This window comes from Eschrichtius robustus, chromosome 13, assembly GCF_028021215.1.
Source record: "Eschrichtius robustus isolate mEscRob2 chromosome 13, mEscRob2.pri, whole genome shotgun sequence".
In the NCBI taxonomy this organism is placed as follows: domain Eukaryota; kingdom Metazoa; phylum Chordata; class Mammalia; order Artiodactyla; family Eschrichtiidae; genus Eschrichtius; species Eschrichtius robustus.
The window spans coordinates 63,942,318-63,961,682 of record NC_090836.1 but is presented as its reverse complement, the minus strand read 5'-3'; the positions used below and the strand labels follow the sequence as shown (position 1 = coordinate 63,961,682).

The window sequence follows — 19,365 nt, the reverse complement described above, 5'->3', positions numbered from 1 at the left end:
AGGCCTTGTGACTGCCCTGCCCAGGAGACTATAATGAGTGACACTGCGTATGACTTCTTAGATTATAAAAGGCAACCTCTTGGTTCTCTTGAAACTCTTGCTCTTAGAACCCAACCACCAATGCTGTAAGGAAGCTCAAGAAGCCTGAGAAGAGCCAAGGCCCTAATCCGCAGCTTTAGTGAAGTTTCCAGCCAACAGCAAGCATCAACTTTCGTCATTTGAGTGAGACTTTTTTTTTATTTTAATATTTATTTATTTTGGCTGCTCCAGGTCTTAGTTGCAGCACATGGGATCTTCGTTACAGCATGCAGGATCTTTAGTTGTGGCATGTGGACTTCTTAGTTGTGGCATGCAGACCCCTCAGTTGCGGCATGCAGACTCTTAGTTGCGGCGTGCATGCAGAATCTAGTTCCCTGACCAGGGATCAAACCCAGGCCCCCTGCATTGGGAGCGCGGAGTCTTAACCACTGGACCACCGGGGTAGTCCCCTGAGTGAGCCTCTGAAGTGGATCCTTCAGTACCCAGGGTTTGTTTACAGGTTTGCTTCATGTGAATTGTGCCTATTGCCAGCTGAATTAGATAACATACCACAGGAAGAAAACTTTCCTGTTATATTTTAAGAATTTGATCTTAACTTACAAGTAAGTATATTATCAACTGGAAAGCACTGATAGAGCTACACATGTTGTCAAAACTGACATTCTTCTGAATTGGTTTGGTAAATAGCTACTGTCTTCAGCCTCCCAAGTCTACTACCCTCTCCCCCGAATCCCATCCTACCACCCTGGTCTCCTAATCCCTATCCTAGGCGCCCTTGGGTTCAGGTTAATATCTGGTTCAGCAGGGGAGTTTGGTGGGATCTTGCCCCAGTTCTATGGTGTCCACTTTAATTGGTGAAGTATTAACCATGCCACAGAGGTTGAAGTATTTTGAATATCACTCCTTAATGCAATAATATATATTAATGTGATCACACCATACATACTATTTTTTCATTGGAGTATAGTTGATTTACAATGTTATGTTAATTTCTGCTGTACAGCCAAGTGATTCAGTTATACATATATATACATTCTTTTTTTTTTTTTTAATTTTTTTTTATTTATTTATGGTTGTGTTGGGTCTTCGTTTCTGTGCGAGGGCTTTCTCTAGCTGCGGCAAGCGGGGGCCACTCTTCATTGCGGTGCGCGGGCCTCTCACCATCGAGGCCTCTCTTGCTGCGGAGCACAGGCTCCAGACGCGCAGGCTCAGTAGTTGTGGCTCACGGGCCCAGTTGCTCCGCGGCATGTGGGATCCTCCCAGACCAGGGCTCGAACCCGTGTCCCCTGCATTGGCAGGCAGACTCTCAACCACTGCGCCACCAAGGAAGCCCCATACATTCTTTTTTTATATTCTTTTCCATTATGGTTTATCACAGGATATTGAATATAGTTCCCTGTGCTATACAGTACGACCTTGTTGTTTATCCATTCTATTTATAATAGTCTGCTAACCCCGAACTCCCACTCTGTCCCTCCCCCACCTGCCTCCCCCTTGGCAACCATGGGTCTGGTCTTTATGTCTGTGAGTCTGTTTCTATTTTATAGATAAGTTCATTTGTGTCATATCTTAGATTCCACATATAAGTGATATCATATGGTGTTTGTCTTTCTCTTTCTGACTGACTTCACTCAGTATGATAATCTCTAGTTGCATTCCATATTTCTGCAAGTAGAATTATTTCATTCTTTTTTATGGCTGCGTAGTATTCCATTATATACATGTACCACATCTTCTTTATCCATTCATCTGTCGATGGACATTTGGGTTGTTTCCATGTCTTGGCTATTGTGAATTGTGCTGCTATGAACACAGGGGTGTATATCTTTTTGAATTATAGTTTTGTCCGGATATATGCTGAGGTGTGGGATTGCTGGATCATATGGCAGCTCTATTTTTAGTTTTCTGAGGACCCTCCATACTGTTTTCCATAGTGGCTGTACCAACTTACATTCCCACCAACAGTGTAGGAGGGTTCCCTTTTCTCCACACCCCCTCTAGCATTTCTTATTTGTAGACTTTTTAATGATGGCCATTCTGACCAATGTGAGGCAGTAGTTTTGATTTTCATTTCTCTAATAATTAGCCATGTTGGGCATCTTTTCATGTGCTTGTTGACCATCTGCATACATACTATATTTAGTGATGAGTTTTCTTTTCCTGTTTTGCTTATCTCCCTACTCTCTTCCCCACTTCTTTCACATTGTCCCCCAGATGCTTCCCCCCAAACCAGGTAATCCTCATAATCTATGAGGTGACTCATAATCCTATGAGTCAACTACCAGGTATCCTTCCATATTTTTCATTATGCTGCTTATAAAATCAAATAAAAATATATTCCTATTCATATCTGTACATTTGGATTGTTTTTGACCTTGGTTGAGATTTCTCTTGGCTTCTTGTCTCACTCACTACCCCTCCAGGGGGGCAAAGGGACTTACCTGATTGGTGAGTTTGGGTGGAGGAACTGCGTGTGCCTGGCTCAGCACTCCCTTTCTTTCTCTTGGTTAAGAGAAATGAAGCAGGGTCAGCATCTCCCCACAGGCCCGGGACAGGAATCAGCACTGTTAGGAGCCATGCCTGTGTCCATCTGTCTGATTCAAAGGTGGAGCATTCACCTGCCTGTTCCATTTAGCACTCTAGGCCCTAGGGTCCAGTATAGGCGTCCTAGGGAGTTACTGTGGTGTTTCTGTCTCCTTCAGCCCGACTCCCGTGTATGCCTCCCAATGGGAGGGGAGTTATTTATTGGGTCTCCTAGAACTTGTTCCCTACCACAGACATTGCCAGCTTTATATTGCCAGTGTCAGGTAAAGTAGCAACAAAGACCAATTGAAACTGCCTGGTATCCTTATCGTTACCACCAGCGTGCCAGTGCTTGCATGCTCACATGGCTGAACTCTCTCCCCAGGATCCACTCATCCCATGAACAAAGAAGCAGGCCCACAAAGAGAAATGGAAAGGCCAATGGCTCCACATCACAAACAGCTAAACTGTCCTTGGAAAGAAGGTATGTGAACTGGACAGGAGACTGAGATTTTAGTAATCAGCTCTAAAAGCAGTCACTGGAATGGGTTAATTTATCCAGAGAGACCCAAGTGCTCTTACTTGACATTATTAGATTTTTTTCTACTTCCAGGGTAAACTGAGACTCTAAAAAAGCAAAGTTATTTGGAGAACCAAAGTGTTCCATGTTCTTCGCCACTGAATAGAGATTCTTGCATTAAACCTACTCCACAGACATGAAGTTGGAATCATAGACAAGAGATGGAGAGAGAGCTCTCCAGTTAGAGCTTGCCAAGGCCCAGCAATATTCCTGCTTTTGGGCGCCAGGAGACTCCCCTACTTAAATTAGCTCAAGGAGTCTAATATTCCTGAGGAGGGCACTAATGATAATGCTTAGTGGAGTGACTAGATGAAAGGACTGTTTTATTAATTTGATTAGGAAAATGGAAGGAACAGAAGGAGAAAGGGAATTGAGTCATTCCAGGGTGATGGGATGAAGATATTAGGTCTTATCAGCATAGACTGGAAGACTTCTGGGCACCAGGCATGTAAATAGCTTACAATAGCTAATTAAGGTTGTGTTTTTAAGATTGGTGCATTTTGTGTCCTGTTGAAGAAATCTTTGCCTACTTCAAGATTTTGGCCTTTGGAAGAGTAACTAAGAAATCTCAGAGAAATAATGCGTTTCAGTAATTCCTTCATAAATATTAAATATAGATATTTGAATATATACATATATTAAAGATGGATAATACATAATATTGAACCCAAAAATATATTGAATATATTTTAAAATTGAGCAATCTAGTATAGTCTATTCACACTCTGAAAACTCTTTTATAATACCATAATAATGAGCTAAAGAAAAAAGTTACTTTTTTATCCCTAGTTACTTTTGTATCTCTTTTCTGCTTTATAACAAACTTGCTTCAATCTACTCTTCCAACAATGTCTTCACAGAAATTCTTTAAATAGTACAGTACACTTCTTCATTAGAATTGCCTTTTTACCCAGCATTCTCTCAGAAATTCTTCCAGTCAGCAGCTTCTTTGGAAATCCAAAAAGCAACCTCCTGAAACTGTAACATGAACCAATCTGCAAAGATTTTATAATAGCACTATCAAACGATTTTGCATTTGCCACACTAAGCATCTTTAGGAGGCAGCATGGTGTGGTACAGAGATCAGGGGCTTTAGAGCCCCACCACCTGTGTTTGGATCCTGGATCTGCCACTTACTAGTTACATCACCTTGAACAAATTACTTAAACTTGCTGTACTTTACTTCCCTCTTTGGTTCTTTCAGTTATCTATTGTTGTGTGACAACAATATTATCCTCATACTTAGTAACTTGAAACAGCAAACATTTATTCTCTCATATAGTTTCTGTGGGTCAGGAATCTGGGAGTAGGTTAGCTGGGTGGCTCTGGCTCAGGGTCTTTCATAAGGTTGTAGTGAAGATGTTGGCCAGGGCTGCAGTCATCTGAAGACTCACTGACTGGGGCTGAAGGATCCACTTCTCTCACTGATGTGGGTGTTGGCAGGAGGCCTCAGTTCCTCACTGTGTGGGCCTCTCTATACGGCTGCTGATGTGTCTGAATGACATGGCAGCTGGCTTCCCCCAGAGGGAGTGACTCCAGAGAGAGCATGGAGAAAGTGCAATGCCTTTTGACACTGTCACTTCTGCTGTATTCTATTCATTAGAAGTGAGTCACTGAGTCAGCTTATGTTTAGTGGGAGGGGAATTAGGCTCCACCCTTTGGAGGGAGGAAAGTCAAAGAATTTTTGATTTAAGGTCATCACATCAGTAAAAAGAAATAATAATATTGATCTTATTGTACCTTTGAAAGAATCAAAAGTGAACATCTAGAACAGTGCTGGCTTCAAAGTGTATACTCATTTACTTAGTCTTTATTGAGTATTTACTAATGTGCTGTATGCTCAGCATACGGTCATGAGCAAAACCCAGTCCCTGCCCTCATGAACTCACAGTTCAATGGGAAGATAGACATTAATCAAATAGTACATAAACAAATGTAAAATCACTGCTTCACATGTGCACGATGCAACGCAGAGGAATTGAAACTAGATAGGAAAAACTTCTCTGAAGAAATGATGTTGAAGCTGAGATCTCAAGGATGAGTAGGAGTTGACTAGGTGCAGAAGAAAGAGAAGAGGGTTCTAGGTAAAAGGAACGACGGGGTAAGATGAGTGGGTGTAAGCATGGAGAGGACAAGGCACTGGATGAGGCGGTGTGGCTGGGGCAGGGGAAGGGCTGTGTGCCGAGACGGGGGAGGTGACAGGGAGCCAGCCTCTACTCTGCTTATCTGTGTCTGACAAAAGAGGGGAAGATAAACGTTTTATATATTTTTATGAGATCAGTGAGTGCCAGGGAGTAGAGCTAGGTGTAGGAGTTGAGTACAAAGGGGCATGAAAGAACTTTTGGGGATGATGGGCTGCTCTGTATCTTGATTGTGGTGCTGGTTGGAACTTATACAGCTGTAGACTAAAGAGGGTAAATTTTACTATATGTAAATTATACCTCAGTATCCCTGAGTTTTTAAAAATGTACTTTTTATGCAAGCACTGTTATGAAGGGATACCGTAACATCGTGAATTTTCCTATAATATGGGTTTTGGATTTCTTCCAAACAGTGTTAATTCCTGCAGTATGAACAGAAGACTGCCACAATGAAGTTTAACCTACCTAGTGGTGCTGTAGCTAAAACCCCGCAGTCAGTGAGAGTGAGGGGTGTGTGTGTTTTGGTGGAGGGGGACTGAACACATAGCAAAGTAAACTAAATGCAGTACACTTTTTGGCATTAAAAGTAACATGTTTTCACAGCTGTGTAAAGCATGAAGAGAAGAAAAATTTCAGAGGTAGTAAATCAAGTTACTTTAATGTAAATGCTGACGTTTTTGTTTGCTCTGTTTTTATTTTGAAGAAATGTTGCCATATGAATACAGTTCTAAGATCAGCAATGATGCTTAACAATGGAATTTAAGAGACTATTATTTTGTCACAAAGCTAATAACAGATAGGAAGCAAAGCAAGTTTTCCTGGCTCAGAAGCTGATCTAGTGCCTATAATATTATCCTTATGCAAGACACTGAGGCCATTAAGCTTTTGTGAATTTTGAGATTCAAGAGTCTTGACACACACAATAACACTGTGTTCATTGCAGCATTGGACTTCACTTTCAACAGCTGAGCTCTTGAGATTTCCAGTGTAAAATATTGTTAATGATAATGAAATGGGTAGAATTCCATTGTATAAATATACCCCAATTGATTTATTCATTGCAAAGCAACGGGAAGGAACAGCCTACCACATGCACACAACACTATGGATGAATCACAGACAAAAGAAGCCAGCTACCAAAGTGCATCCAGTATGATTCCATTTATATAAAGTACAAAACCTGGCAAAAGCAGTCAAGGCTGTTACAAGTCAGTACAGCAGTCCCCTTGCAGAGGAGTTGGGGGAACAACTGAAAGAGAGCATGCTGTAGATTTCTTGGGAAGGATGATGTTCTTTTTTTTTTTCTTTCTTTCTTTTTTTGAAGTGTAGTTGATTACAATGCTGTGTTAATTTCTGCTCTACAGCAAAGTGATTCAGTTATACATATATATATATATATATATATATATATATATATATATATATATATATACACACACACACACATTCTTTTTTTAATATTCTTTTCCATTATGGTTTATCATAGGATACTGAATACAGTTCTCTGTGCTCTACAGTGTAACCTTGTGTATCCATTCCATATATAAAAGCTCACATCTGCTGACCCCAACCGCCCACTCCATCCCTCCCCTAACCTCCCCACCCTTGGCAACCACCAGTCTGTTCTCTGTGTCTGTGATTCTGTTTGTATTTCATAGATAGGTTCATTTGTGTCATATTTTAGATTCCACATATAAGTGATATCGTATGGTATTTGTCTTTCTCTTTCTGACTTCACTCAGTATGATAATCTCTAGTTGCATCCATGTTTCTGCAAGTAGAATTATTTCATTCTTTTTTTTATGGCTGAGTAGTATTCCACTGTATATATGGACCACATCTTTTGTATCCATTCATCTCCTGATGGACATTTAGGTTGTTTCCATGTTTTTGCTCTTGTAAATAGTGCTGCTATGAACATAGCGGTGCATGTATCTTTTTGAATTATAGTTTTGTCCAGATATATGCTGAGGTGTGGGATTGCTGGATCATATGGCAACTCTATTTTTAATATTCTGAGGAACCTCCATACTGTTTTCCACCGTGGCTGCACCAACTTACATTCCCACCAACAGTGTAGGAGGGTTTGCTTTTCTCCACACCCTCTCCAGCATTTATTTGTAGACTTTTAAATGATAGCCATTCTGACTGGTGTGAAGTGGTACCTCATTGTAGTTTTGATTTGCATTTCTCTAATAATTAGGGATGTTGAGCATCTTTTCATGTGCCTGTTGGCCATCTGTATGCCTTCTGTGGAGAAATGTCTGTTTTAGGTCTTCTGCCCATTTCTTGATTGGGTTGTTTTTTTGTTGTTGTTGAGTTGTATGAGCTGTTTGTATATTTTGGAAATTAAGCCCTTGTCGGTCGCATTGTTTGCAAATATTTTCTCCCATTCTGTAGGTTGTCTTTTTGTTTTGTTTATGATTTCCTTTGCTGTGCAAAAGCTTGTAAGTTTGATTAGGTCCCATCTGTTTATTTTCATTTTTATTTCTATTGCCTTGGGAGACCTAAGAAAACTTTGGTACAATTTATATCAGAGAATGTTTTGCCTCTTCTCTTCTGGGAGATTTATGGTGTCCTGCCTTATGTTTAAGTCTTCAAGCCATTTTGAGTTTATTTTTGTGTATGCTGAGAGGGTATGTTCTGACTTCATTGATTCACATGCAGCTGTCCAACTTTCCCAACACCACTTGCTGAAGAGACTGTCTTTTTGGGATGGATAATGTTCTATTTCTTGATCTGGGAGCTGGTTACACAGGGTGTTCAGTGTGATAGTCACTGAGCTGTACATTTATGATATGTGCATTTTTATACATTATGTTTTACTTCAATAAGAAAGGTTTTTAAATTAAAAAAGTATATGGAACAACTATAGGAGATGTGTGCCCTAACACAGAAAATTAGAACATTAGACCACACTCACCGTGATAATTGTAATAATTGTTGTAATAGAAGGCTCCTACACATGTGACCATGGAACCGTCCTCCTGTCTGAGAAAACCCCCCTCGTTGAGCAGGTGGCTTCAGGAGGCGATGCTTAGGTAGCGGTTAAGAAGCAAAGCAACACCAGATCAAGCCTAGGAATCAGTGAGGTGACGCTCATAGCCCAGTCACCCTCACATTCTCTTTACAAGGTTTGGGATTTTACATAATAAATCCAGTTAAAACTTTTAAAATGACCCAGACATTAATGTGTGAAAATATTTGCACACAGCATTTCTGTAGGACTTGGAAGTTGGAAAATCTGTTTTCTGGTATTTCTCATGATTTCACTATTTATAAGCAAATTTATCAAACAACTTTATTCAAGTCCCTTTTCCGGAAGTTGTGAGGGATAGAATGATATATGAGACACAGTCCTTGACTTCAATAAGCTGTTGATTTAATATGGAGATAGCCCAACCATGAAAAGATTAACCAAAAATACACAGACGTATACTGTAAGGGTTGAATTGGGGGGAGCATTAACCAAAGGCAGCTATTGGCATGTGAGGTAAATTTACTGTGTTCAGTGAAGGACAGAGAAAGCTTATCAAAGGAGACAGAACTTGAGTTGGAATTTAAAGGAATAAAGAAGACCTGGAAATGTGGGGAGAAATTTCAGGAGAGAGGTTAACAGTATAAACAAAGATTCCAAGGAATCAGTACACAAAGGGGATTTAATTGGGATTGTCTTGTGGCTCAGTCTCTGAGAAGACATTCAAAGAAAAAATCCAGTGTTAAAAGTCATTCAAATTTTTACCGGAACCTTTTAAAGACTGTCCACAGAGATTCATCCAATTGGTAATCCTTAGCATCACTTCTTAAAATATCCCTTTCTACATTCCTTGAGGTCTAAAACCTCTCACATATTGCAGCTGTAACTAGACTAGGGGTTGGCAAACTTTTTCTATAAAAGGCCAGATAGTCTTTGTCACAACTACTCAACTCTGCAGTTGTTGCACAAAAGCAGCCATAGACAATGTGTAAATGATGGATGTGGCTGTGTTCCAATAAAATTTTATTATAATAACAGGTGGCAGGCTGGATTTGGCCCACAGGTCATACCTCGCTTACCCCTGAACAAGACATCCAATACCCCACAAAGATGATTTCTCCTCACCTGTGTCCTTTTCATTTTTCTCCCTCCCTCTATCCTTTTGCTTCTTCTCTCTACAATTAAATTTTATTCCTTATAAATTTTATTCCTTATTCCAATTCCTGTTCCTGTGATGAGTATCCCAGAACAATGGGTAGAGAAAACAGGAATCTCAGACATCCTGGGGAACTATGGATGGTTTCTAACCAGTGAGAGTGAGTCAATCCAAGAGATATTTTGAGAAAATTAATCTGGCAGCACTGTGTAGGATGGATTGTCGTGGGTATAACAGAAAGCATAGAGACCAGTTAGGAGGTTATTGCAAAGAATGTGTGCAGTAGATGTGGAGTCTAAACTAGAACGTCAGCTAGGAATGGGAAAAAAGTGGATGGGTGTGGGACAAAGTGCGATTCAAAGATTAACTGGAATTGGGACTTCCCTGGCCGTCCAGTGGTTAAGACTCTGTGCTTCCACTGCAGGGGGCACGGGTTTGATCCCTGGTCGGGGAACTAAGATCCCACATGCCACACAGCACGGCCAAAAAAAAAAAAAAAAAAACTAACTGAAATTGACAACGGAGTAGATGCAGAAGAATGCAGAGGAAGGAGTCAAAGATACGTAAACAATTACTAAGATACAGAGGCTAAGTAGGAAGATATTTGCATCATTTTTGTCTACTTTTTAAATTTTCCTTCTCCTTGTCCCATAAATGTCAGTGTTCTTCAGGTTTCTTTCCTTTCCTTCTGTTCTCATCCCTTCACCTCCTACCTCATACAATTTTCCTGGGTGGCATGATTCAAATTTATAGCTTTGACCAAGACTTCTCAGCTAATGATTTCCAAATCTGTTATCTGTAGCGCAAGTGTCTTTGGTGAGATGCAGACCCCCAACTGATGTTTCCAGGAAGACTCACAGACCCTCAACTCGGGCTCCGGTTGAAGTTGGTTTTACCCTACTTTCAAGCCAGTAAATTAGCCTATTACTGTTCCATGGATGCAGGCAAAAGAAGTAAGGCTCTTGGTTCAGAGACAGAAGTTCTTATTCCTCACAGCACAGCAAGCAGCATAAGCATCAGCATGTTGACGTCAGTTGCTCTTGGCACCCCAAGTCCCACAGGGTGAAACGGAGGGCCAGATGGAGGCTTGCACACGCAGCGGATTGCGCTACAGGAAGGGGACACTGAGCTTGAGGAACCTGCTGTTTTATTGCAAGCGGTGAGCAAGCCTGCTCCTTGTCCTGGAAAGAGTCCCTCAAGGTTACTCAGGGCAAAAACAAGCCTGAAAAATGACTCAGGTAAAGAGCAGTCAGGGCCTTGCATTCTTAGCATACTCTGCAAAACGTGTAGGAGTGGAAGAGACCCCATTGAAGATTGTTCTAGCAGTCTGAATGTCCAAAACTGAATTCACCAACTTCCTTAAGACCTGCTTTTCTGTTTCCAGTCTAGGTGAAGGATACCATCTTCTACCCCAGTCGCCCAAAGCAAAACCTGACAGCTATCTCAGGCTTTACCCTATTATTTGCTCCCCTCATCCGAATTAACCACTGAACCAGTTTCCTGTAGCTGCTGTAACAAATTACCATAAACTGGGTGGCTTAGAACAACAGAAATGTGTCCTCTCACAGCTTTGGAGATCAGAAAGAAGTCTGAAATCCAGGTATTGGCAGGGCTGTGCTCCCTCTGAAAACTCTAGGGGAGAATCTGTCCTTTGCCTCTTCCGGCTGCTGGTGGCTCCAGGAGTTCCCTGGTTTGTGGCCCCATTACTCCAGTCTCTGCCTCCAGGCTCACATTGCCGCCGCCTCCTCTTCTATCTGCCAGATATCCGTCTGCCTCACTCAGAGGGCATTTGTCAATGGATGTAGAACCCATCTGGGTAACCCGGGATAAATGCCTCCTTGCAAAATCCTTAACTTAATTACAGTGTTTGCCATGATAAGATAATACTCACAGGTTCCGGGGATTAGAATGTGGACATATCTTTCTGGCTCAGTCCCTACAGTCACCATGTTCTTGAAAGGTTCTAGCTTAGTCATTTTTACATAATAATACAAGTTGGATTTAGGAGTTATTTGCTTAGAAGTAATGGCTGAGCCATGAACATGCAGCTAGTGAATAGTTATTCCAGGTTCAAAGCCAGGCTGTATGACTCCGAAGTTCATGCTTTTAATCAGTAACAGGCGCTGTCACCTTCTTGCCCTTTTTAAATGTTAATTTTGTCAAGTTATAGAAGTCAACAGCTATGAAAGGAAGCATGGGCTCAAGTCGTACCAATATCCCCTCCGTCCTTGGGTTGGCAAGGGTTCTATGGACATAAGAAGCCTTTTGCACCACCACTGGCCCCCAAAGATTCCCCTACTGAAAAATCAATGTGGCACATGGATGCCCTGCAACTGAGTAACCAAGAAGCCGAGTTCCCTTTCTTGCCAGTTCCCTTTGATTTGCACTTCAGTGCTCAGAGTTTCAGTCTGCGAAGTAGAAATGACCCTGACAGTCATCTGCCTACCCGATGAGTTCTCTGATGGGGGTTGGTGCAATTTAGTGAGAATCAGCCCTGATGAGGGGCATTCATAATCAGCTTCTCATTTTGCAGAGACTTTCTGCCCTATAGGCCTAATGAGGACATGGGAGCATAAATCCTTAAGACTTATGAAGCACTTTATATTTCATAAGCACTTCGCTAAAATTAATTATCCAGTTAATCTCTAAGGATGATAACCAAATGATTTCTTTTAAAAATTATCATTACTTACTAACAGATTAGAAAGCTGGAAGCTGATGGAGATATTTTGCCTAAGTTTCCACAGGGGAAATTGGAGTCACTGAGGGACCAAATTCCAGTCCCTTCAAGGTCTTTCAATAAAGCAACAGAATCCAAATGTACGGAGGTGGGACACTGGAATCTGCCCCGTCCCACTGTATGGAAATCACGAAGTCACTAAACCCCTGGAGGCTTCTATTTCTGTGTCAACCACAACACTAGAATTCTGCCCTTGCTTCTCGTGCTGAACTGAGAAAATGTTGACGTCTTCATGGAAATTAAAACATTTTATTCTGGGAATGTTGATTGACTTGCATATTAAGCGAATTTAAAATAAATTTTAATTAAACAAGAATGCTTTTAAGTCAGGGATCCCTTAACTATGATTTATTATGTAACTGGCTTTGCTGGTGTTATGTTGTGGTTGAGAACAAAGGATCTGGAGCCAGATGGCAGGATTTGAGTCTCACTCACTACCTGGGTGACTCTGGGCAAGTTACATGCCTCAGCTTCCTTTTCCATAATATGGCATCACGATGGTGTCATTTTGAGGACTGAATGAGTCAATACAGGTAAAAGCTCTTAGCCAGGTTCCAGTTACATGGTAGGTGCCCAGTTAATGATTATATCTGCACAGCTCATTAAGGACTTGAGAATTTTATCACAACAAAGAGAGGACATGAATGTGTCCCCTATGTTTCTCTGTCTCCACAGCCTTTGACCAGATGAGCACTGACCAACTGTCCAACAGACTTACAACCCCTCACATCCCTCTTCCCCTTCTCCCACTCCTCTATGTCTGTCTTTCCCCATCTCTCTGTTACTTTATCTCCCTCTCTTCTCTCTGCCTCCCCTTTTCTTTTCATCCCCCTCTTCCTGCATCTTCACCATCCAGGGCAATGAAGGATCCCACAATTGGCTGGGTCTGCTTGTGGGAACTATTTTATTCTCATGAAGTATCAGAGAAAAACAACCTGCCCTGTGAAGGTCTCTGAATCCACTCTCCTCACTGAACAGACCGTGTTCGTACCTCTGCCCCACTTTTTATATCTGCCTCTCTCTGACTCTCTTCTTGTCTTGGTCTGCATGTCTTTGTTTCTCTCTGTATCTGTCGTCTCTTGCCGTGTGTGTGTGTGTCTCCGTCAGTTGTGTGGGTCCCCTCAGCTGTGAGAGGTGAGCTCCCTGGGCCCTCTGAAGACCTGCTGATCCTCTGAAGAGGATCTCGTGCCTCCTCCTGCACTGGGACATGATTGAGAGAACTGTTTTCTCCAACGAGAGTAACCATCAGTATGACCTGGCAGGCGGTTCTGGAGCTCCAGGGAGTCGGGTCGCTCTAGATAGCCCCTGAAGTAGCAAGACTTTAAACAGTGTATCTCCGAACAGATGTCTAAGTAGAGTAGAGATGATGATTCTAATCAAGACAACTTACATGAAAGTTAACTGGGCACATATTTAATGATGCACATAATTATGATTGTGCTGCATGATAATTCGCATAAATGGTAAGGGGCTCATGTAAATGACTGTAATTAGCATTACTTTTTCCCAGCTAAGCCAAATTTTATTTCCCCTTTCTACATTGCTAATTCGCCAGCATCTCTAATCAGTGTCAATGTTGATAATTTCTTGATGTCACATACTGTTTACTCATCACATCCCATGAACATACTTAGATCCAGACACACAGATGCACGTGGAAACACACACACACACACGCGCGCACACAGAGACAAAGAGCGAGCCTGGACCCAACTCTCTAAAATGAGGATTCCCTTATCCCTAGTTCACTCACCCTCCTCTGCAGGGCAGAGGTTCACTCTGTTCCACCCATGAATCCCCACCCCATTCCCCTCCTTCTGGGATCCTTGCAATCTCTTTGGAGAGGCTTGACCACTGGCTGAGGTGGCCTGTGAGTTCCCTTCTAATCCTAAAATTCTATTTTAAAAATAGTAATGGGGGGGCGTTTAAAACATATGAGTAGGTTTTGGTACCTTCATAATATCACCATCATCTTCATCACAAAAAATTATTGAACATATTACGGATACAATGATGTGCTCTTCATATGCACACTCTGTTTAAATTTTGAAGTAGATATTCTTCATTTCCTAAATGAGAAAACTGGGGCTTATTGACGTTAAGTATTCGCCCAAGGTCATGGAGCAAGTCAGTGGGAAGTCAGGGTTCAAATTCTGGGGATTTTGACTTTAAAGCTCATGGTGTGTAACCAACTTGTTCTTCTAGCAAAATATAGATGATAAGGACATATTTCTTTCCCCCTAAATCTTTATTTTTTTCATCAGTAACTTTGTTCATAGGGCAGATCTGTCTTATTTTTATAGGAAAAAAGGAGCTCTGAAGAACTGAAAAGTTCCCTCCGTGGCCCTCAATGTCCTTGTCAACTGTAGCTGTACCCCTGCTTGCACATGACCTCAGCCCCTCACTGTTCTCCCACTCCTCTTGGTAAAATCCAAATTGTCCAGACAATGGCTGCTAATTAGTCAGAATAATTTCTCCCTTTCGTGAGAAGCATCTCTGAACAAATATTCTTGAAAATAGCTGAACTTCAGCTGACCCTGCCTGCTGAAGCCCTGTAAAAAATTCCACCCTCCTTCCCAAGTTAGAACGCTCCTTCTCCTGCCGACAGTTTTGAAAAAAGACTTATGCTAATGGCAGTCTTGTTTTTTTCCACAAAGGGTATGAATAAGGGGTGCTGAGATGCTAGTAGGCGGTCCACAACTTGTGGAGAAGCCAGCCTAAGAGTGAAACTAACATAGGAACAGGTAAAGACATAAGTTCTGGGAGAAGAGAGAAAGAGAGTGGTGGAGGCAGAGACAGATATCCAGTGGTGTTCAGTTTGCCATCCTATCTCTCTGAGGCCAGCACAACATCTGTTATTACCATTGTTTTTCTTATATAAGTGAATTAAACATGTACGGTCAAAAAACAAAACCAAAAAAAAAAAAAAGGATAATCACAGCAGTCCTCAAATTTAGCTCTGCAAACATATGATTTTTATAACTCTATACTGAAATAAACTCAAATCTTGAGCCTCTATGTCGAGGAATGAGGGTAAACATTATTTTTCCCTTTTTATTAGCTCATTCACCTAGTCTCTTCTGGGTAAATGCTCAGTCAGAAACTCAGGGTTCTCCCCTCACCCCTTGCCAGCCCCACTTTTGGAGATGAACTCAGTTGCTAGAGAATCAGGGTGCTAAAAGATAATTTTCAAAAATTATGACTCTCATACAAATATAAAATATGTGTCAAAGATTTTATTTCACTCATTATTTTAATGAGGAAACCAGTGAGAAGCAAAAACTGGTTCAAAGGAAAATCCAAAGGAAAAGCATGTATATAGGCAATCAGGACTACTGAATTGAATTTGCTGATAGATACAAAACTGACATCTTCCATAGAGTGGAAATTGATGCACCTTCATTGGATAAAGTTCACTGGTATTTCTAAAAATTGAATTATTTGCATCACCATCAGCCTTTCACAATTTAGCCTCAGTTTCTACAGACTTGCAAAATAGGGTCAGTAAAAGACACAGATCCCTGTAGAATCAGATAATCCTGAAACGGTCCTTTCTCCAGAGGTTTTTACCGAGAATTCTGTGTGTCTAGTCTGATCTGCCACACAGGATCTACAGACTGGTTTAAATAGAAGTGAGATTTGAATAACTGAACTTGAGAAACTTCCTGCCAAATACGACCTATAAATTGCTGCCAAACTAAAAATATTCTATTTTCATACAGTCCCCCAACCCAATTCATGGACATTGTGACAACACAATATCCATCTAAATTTTTAGTTTTTACCATTAATTTTAATTAGGGCAGTTTATCTCGCACATTAGGAAACCCTATCACAAGCCTTTGGCATCCCCACCTTGAGATGCATATGCAGATGGAGTGCTATCTCAGAAACTAGGGTTTCTGTAAGAGGAGGAAATAGGTTTAAGATTTCAAAATCAGATAAAACAGACCATCTGAGTATGGACTTGTAGCCCCAATTAGGAAAGCTTGAAAATCATGATGAAAAAACTTAAAAACCAGCACCTTTGTTATCTGGTCTCCACTTGCCTTTTAGACACATTGTACTTCATTTGGATATTTCATCCTGGCTTTTTGCATCAGGAAACAAGATGCACACTTTTGGTTTGGTAAGTGATCAAGAAATAAAAACATTCATGGTCTGGTGGGACTGCTTCTCAGAGCTAATAGTAGATTTATTTACTCCTCATTGAGAAAAAAATATGGTCAAATAAGGCAAATTGAACACCTCACAAGCAAGTGGAATATCAGCCTCCTGGATATCTTCCCCCCTTTTTAATTGTGAGAGGGGTGGAGACAAGAGCTGAGAGTCAGTGATTGCAAAGGCAAAGACAAAGGAAGGTTCATTTCAGGCCCAGATAATGGAGCACCAGATAAAATTCTGATCAAGGTTCTGAAGACTGAGAGAAGTCATACAGATCTGCCCCATGTTTTTCTTTCATCTTGGTCTGAAATGGCCCTCTACAGTTTAAATACCAAAGTTGGTATTGTACCCAGTAGTACACTCTCTAGTTCATATACTAGGTTCATTCTCTCATTCATCTCTTCATTCATGTATATACTAAGCATATGCCAGTTGTCATCTTGGTGTCCCTAAGTCGTCTAGTCTATGTATTTAGTTGCTTTCGTATTTACTGTTTAAACAAAAATGGCTTGAGTACCTATCCAACATACTATGGAGAGTTCAGTGCCTTTCCCAAGATTTCTGCAAACCCCAAGGGGCTTGACTGCTGTGCTTGCTCCTTGCTCAGATTTCCTAGTCCTGCTAAACTCTCAATCCACCTCACATTCCACTTCCTATGGTTCTTGACCTTTCTCCATCCATTGGCACCTTACAAGGGAAAAAGTCACACATTTTTCTTTGATTTCCTCACTGATACAACAAGTTCTTGTGTAGCAAACATTTACAAAAGTTTGAAATAACTTTTGAAATAGTTTTACAATGCTGGACAGTACAGCAAAAAATTTAAAACGAACCATGACTCTTCTTAAAACCCTTTGGACAAAAATAGATGAAGTAAATGTGGCAAAAAGTTGATAGAGTCTAAAACTAGATGGATCCATAGGGTTAATTTTTCCATTTTTGCTCTTTTTTATCTGTTATAAAGGTTTCATAACAAGAGTTTAAAAAAATACACTGGTCATGGGGCCATGGAAGATATTTTGCTGTCTGTGTCACTTAGGGTAAAGGCAGAGCTGCCATATCAGTCTCCAAAATGCAGAGGCTAACGATGTAGACGTTTATTTCACTCTCATATAGCAGATGACTCCTCACAGTCACACAGGGTTCCAAGCTCTTGTTTCATCTTGTTTCCCTGCCTTCCCCTAGGGCCTTGTCCTTGACTGCACAGTCAAAGCTGGGCTGTAGACAAGTCTGTGTTACCATTCACAGATAAGACAGAGTAGAAATGCAGGGCAGTCACATTCTTTCTAAACAAGTGAACAAAACCTGCATATGTCACTTCTACTCTCATTCCATAGTCAGAGGACCACACCTAGCCACAAGGGTGACTAGGAAACAGCTTCTAGCCAGGCAGTCATATGCACAACTAAACTCTGTTCCTCCGGAAGAAGGGAAGATGGCTTTTGGCAGACACCTAGCAGACTCCCCAACACCATCTGCCTCCTTCTGCAGGATCCCTGGCCTCCCTCCATGGGATGTGGCTTCTGTGTTCCCTCATCCCTCTCTCATTCCCAGCTTTCCAACCTCTATGTTCTACCTCTTTGTTGTGGCTGAATTGTGTCCCCCACCAAAATTCATACGTTGAAGTCCTAACCCTGAGTAATCAATATATATTTTAAAAATCTGCACATATTTAATGTATATAATTCGATGGGTTTGAACATAAGCAAATATGCATGAAAGCATCACCACAATCCAGGTAAAAAACCTATCCATCACCTCCCAAAGTTTCCTCCTGTCTCTTTCCTTTTGTATGTGTGTGTGGAACACTTAATCTGAGATCTACCCTCTCAACAAATTTTTCAGTGTGCATTACAGTATTGTTAACTACAGGCACTGTATTGTACAGCAGATCTCTAGAATTTATTCATCTTGCATGACTGAAACTTTATACCCATTGAGCAACAACTCCCCATTTCCTCCTCCCCCCAACCCCTGGTACCATTCTACTCTCTGCTTCTATGAGCTTGGGATCATAATGAGATATCACTTCACACCTATTAGGGTGGATATTATCAGAAACACAAAAGACAACAAGTGCTGATGAGGATGTGGAGAAGTTGAAACCCTTGTATGTTGTTGGTGGAAATGTAAAACGGTGCAGCTGTTATGGAAAACAATATGGAGATTCCTCAAAAAAATTAAAAATAGAACTACCATATGATCCAGCAATCTCACTTCTGAGTATATATCCAAAAGAATTGGCATCTGAATCTCAGAGAGGTATCTGTACTCCCATGTTTATTGCAACATTATTCACAATATCCGAAATATAGAAACAATCTAAATGCCTACTGATGGATGAATAGATAAAGAAAATGTAGTGTATACGTACAATGGAATATTATTCAGCCTTTAAAAAGAAGGAAATTCTGGGAATTCCCTGGTGATCCAATGGTTAGGACTCTGTGCTTTCACTGCCGAGGGCCTGGGTTCAACCCCTGGTCGGAGAACTAAGATCCCACAAGCTGTGAGGTGCAGCCAAAAAATGTTTTTTAATAAATAAATAAAAAGAAGGAAATTCTACCACATGCAACAACCAAATCCAGGTTCATATGGATGAAACTGGAGGACCTCATGCAAGTGAAATAAGCCAGTCACAGAAGGAGATAGGGTCTTTAAAGAGGTAATTAAATTAAAATGAGGTCATTAAAGTGGGCCCTAACCCAATATGACTAGTGTCCTTATAAGAAGAGGAGATTAGGACACAAACACAAAGGAAAGACCATGTGATGACAGAGGGAGAAAATGGCCATCTACAAGCCAAAGAGAGGCTTCAGAAGAAACCAAGGCTGCTAACATCTTGATCTTGAACTCCTAGCCTTCAGAACTCTGAGAAATTTAATTTCTGTTGTTTAAGGCACCAGGTCTCTTTTACCTTGTTATGACAGCCCTAGGAAACTAATACTCTGCTCCTTTTAATGTAAACAGTTTTATTCTCCACTTCACTGCTCTGAACCCACTGCAAGCCTCCCTTGGTAAATCCTTAACCTCATTAAGGCTCTC

General features: G+C 41.0%; 1 protein-coding gene across 8 annotated transcripts in view; it reads left to right on the top strand.

Annotated features, from left to right (window-relative positions):
- BBS10 (Bardet-Biedl syndrome 10) overlaps window positions 1-19,365 on the top strand; it is a 180,741-nt gene that overhangs the window by 10,913 nt on the left and 150,463 nt on the right. For 6 of the 8 annotated variants that reach the window (XR_011076065.1, XM_068561760.1, XM_068561758.1 and 3 more), the window contains exon 2: window positions 2,948-3,046. Coding sequence is in view for 6 of the 8 variants with exons in the window: in XM_068561760.1 (XP_068417861.1) it covers window positions 2,948-3,046 (99 nt within the window). In the remaining 2 variants the exon portion in view is untranslated. Of the gene's footprint in view, window positions 1-197; window positions 223-2,947; window positions 3,047-10,218; window positions 12,427-19,365 lie in introns of those variants that run through there. The other 2 variants (XR_011076064.1, XM_068561759.1) reach the window with 2 other exon arrangements.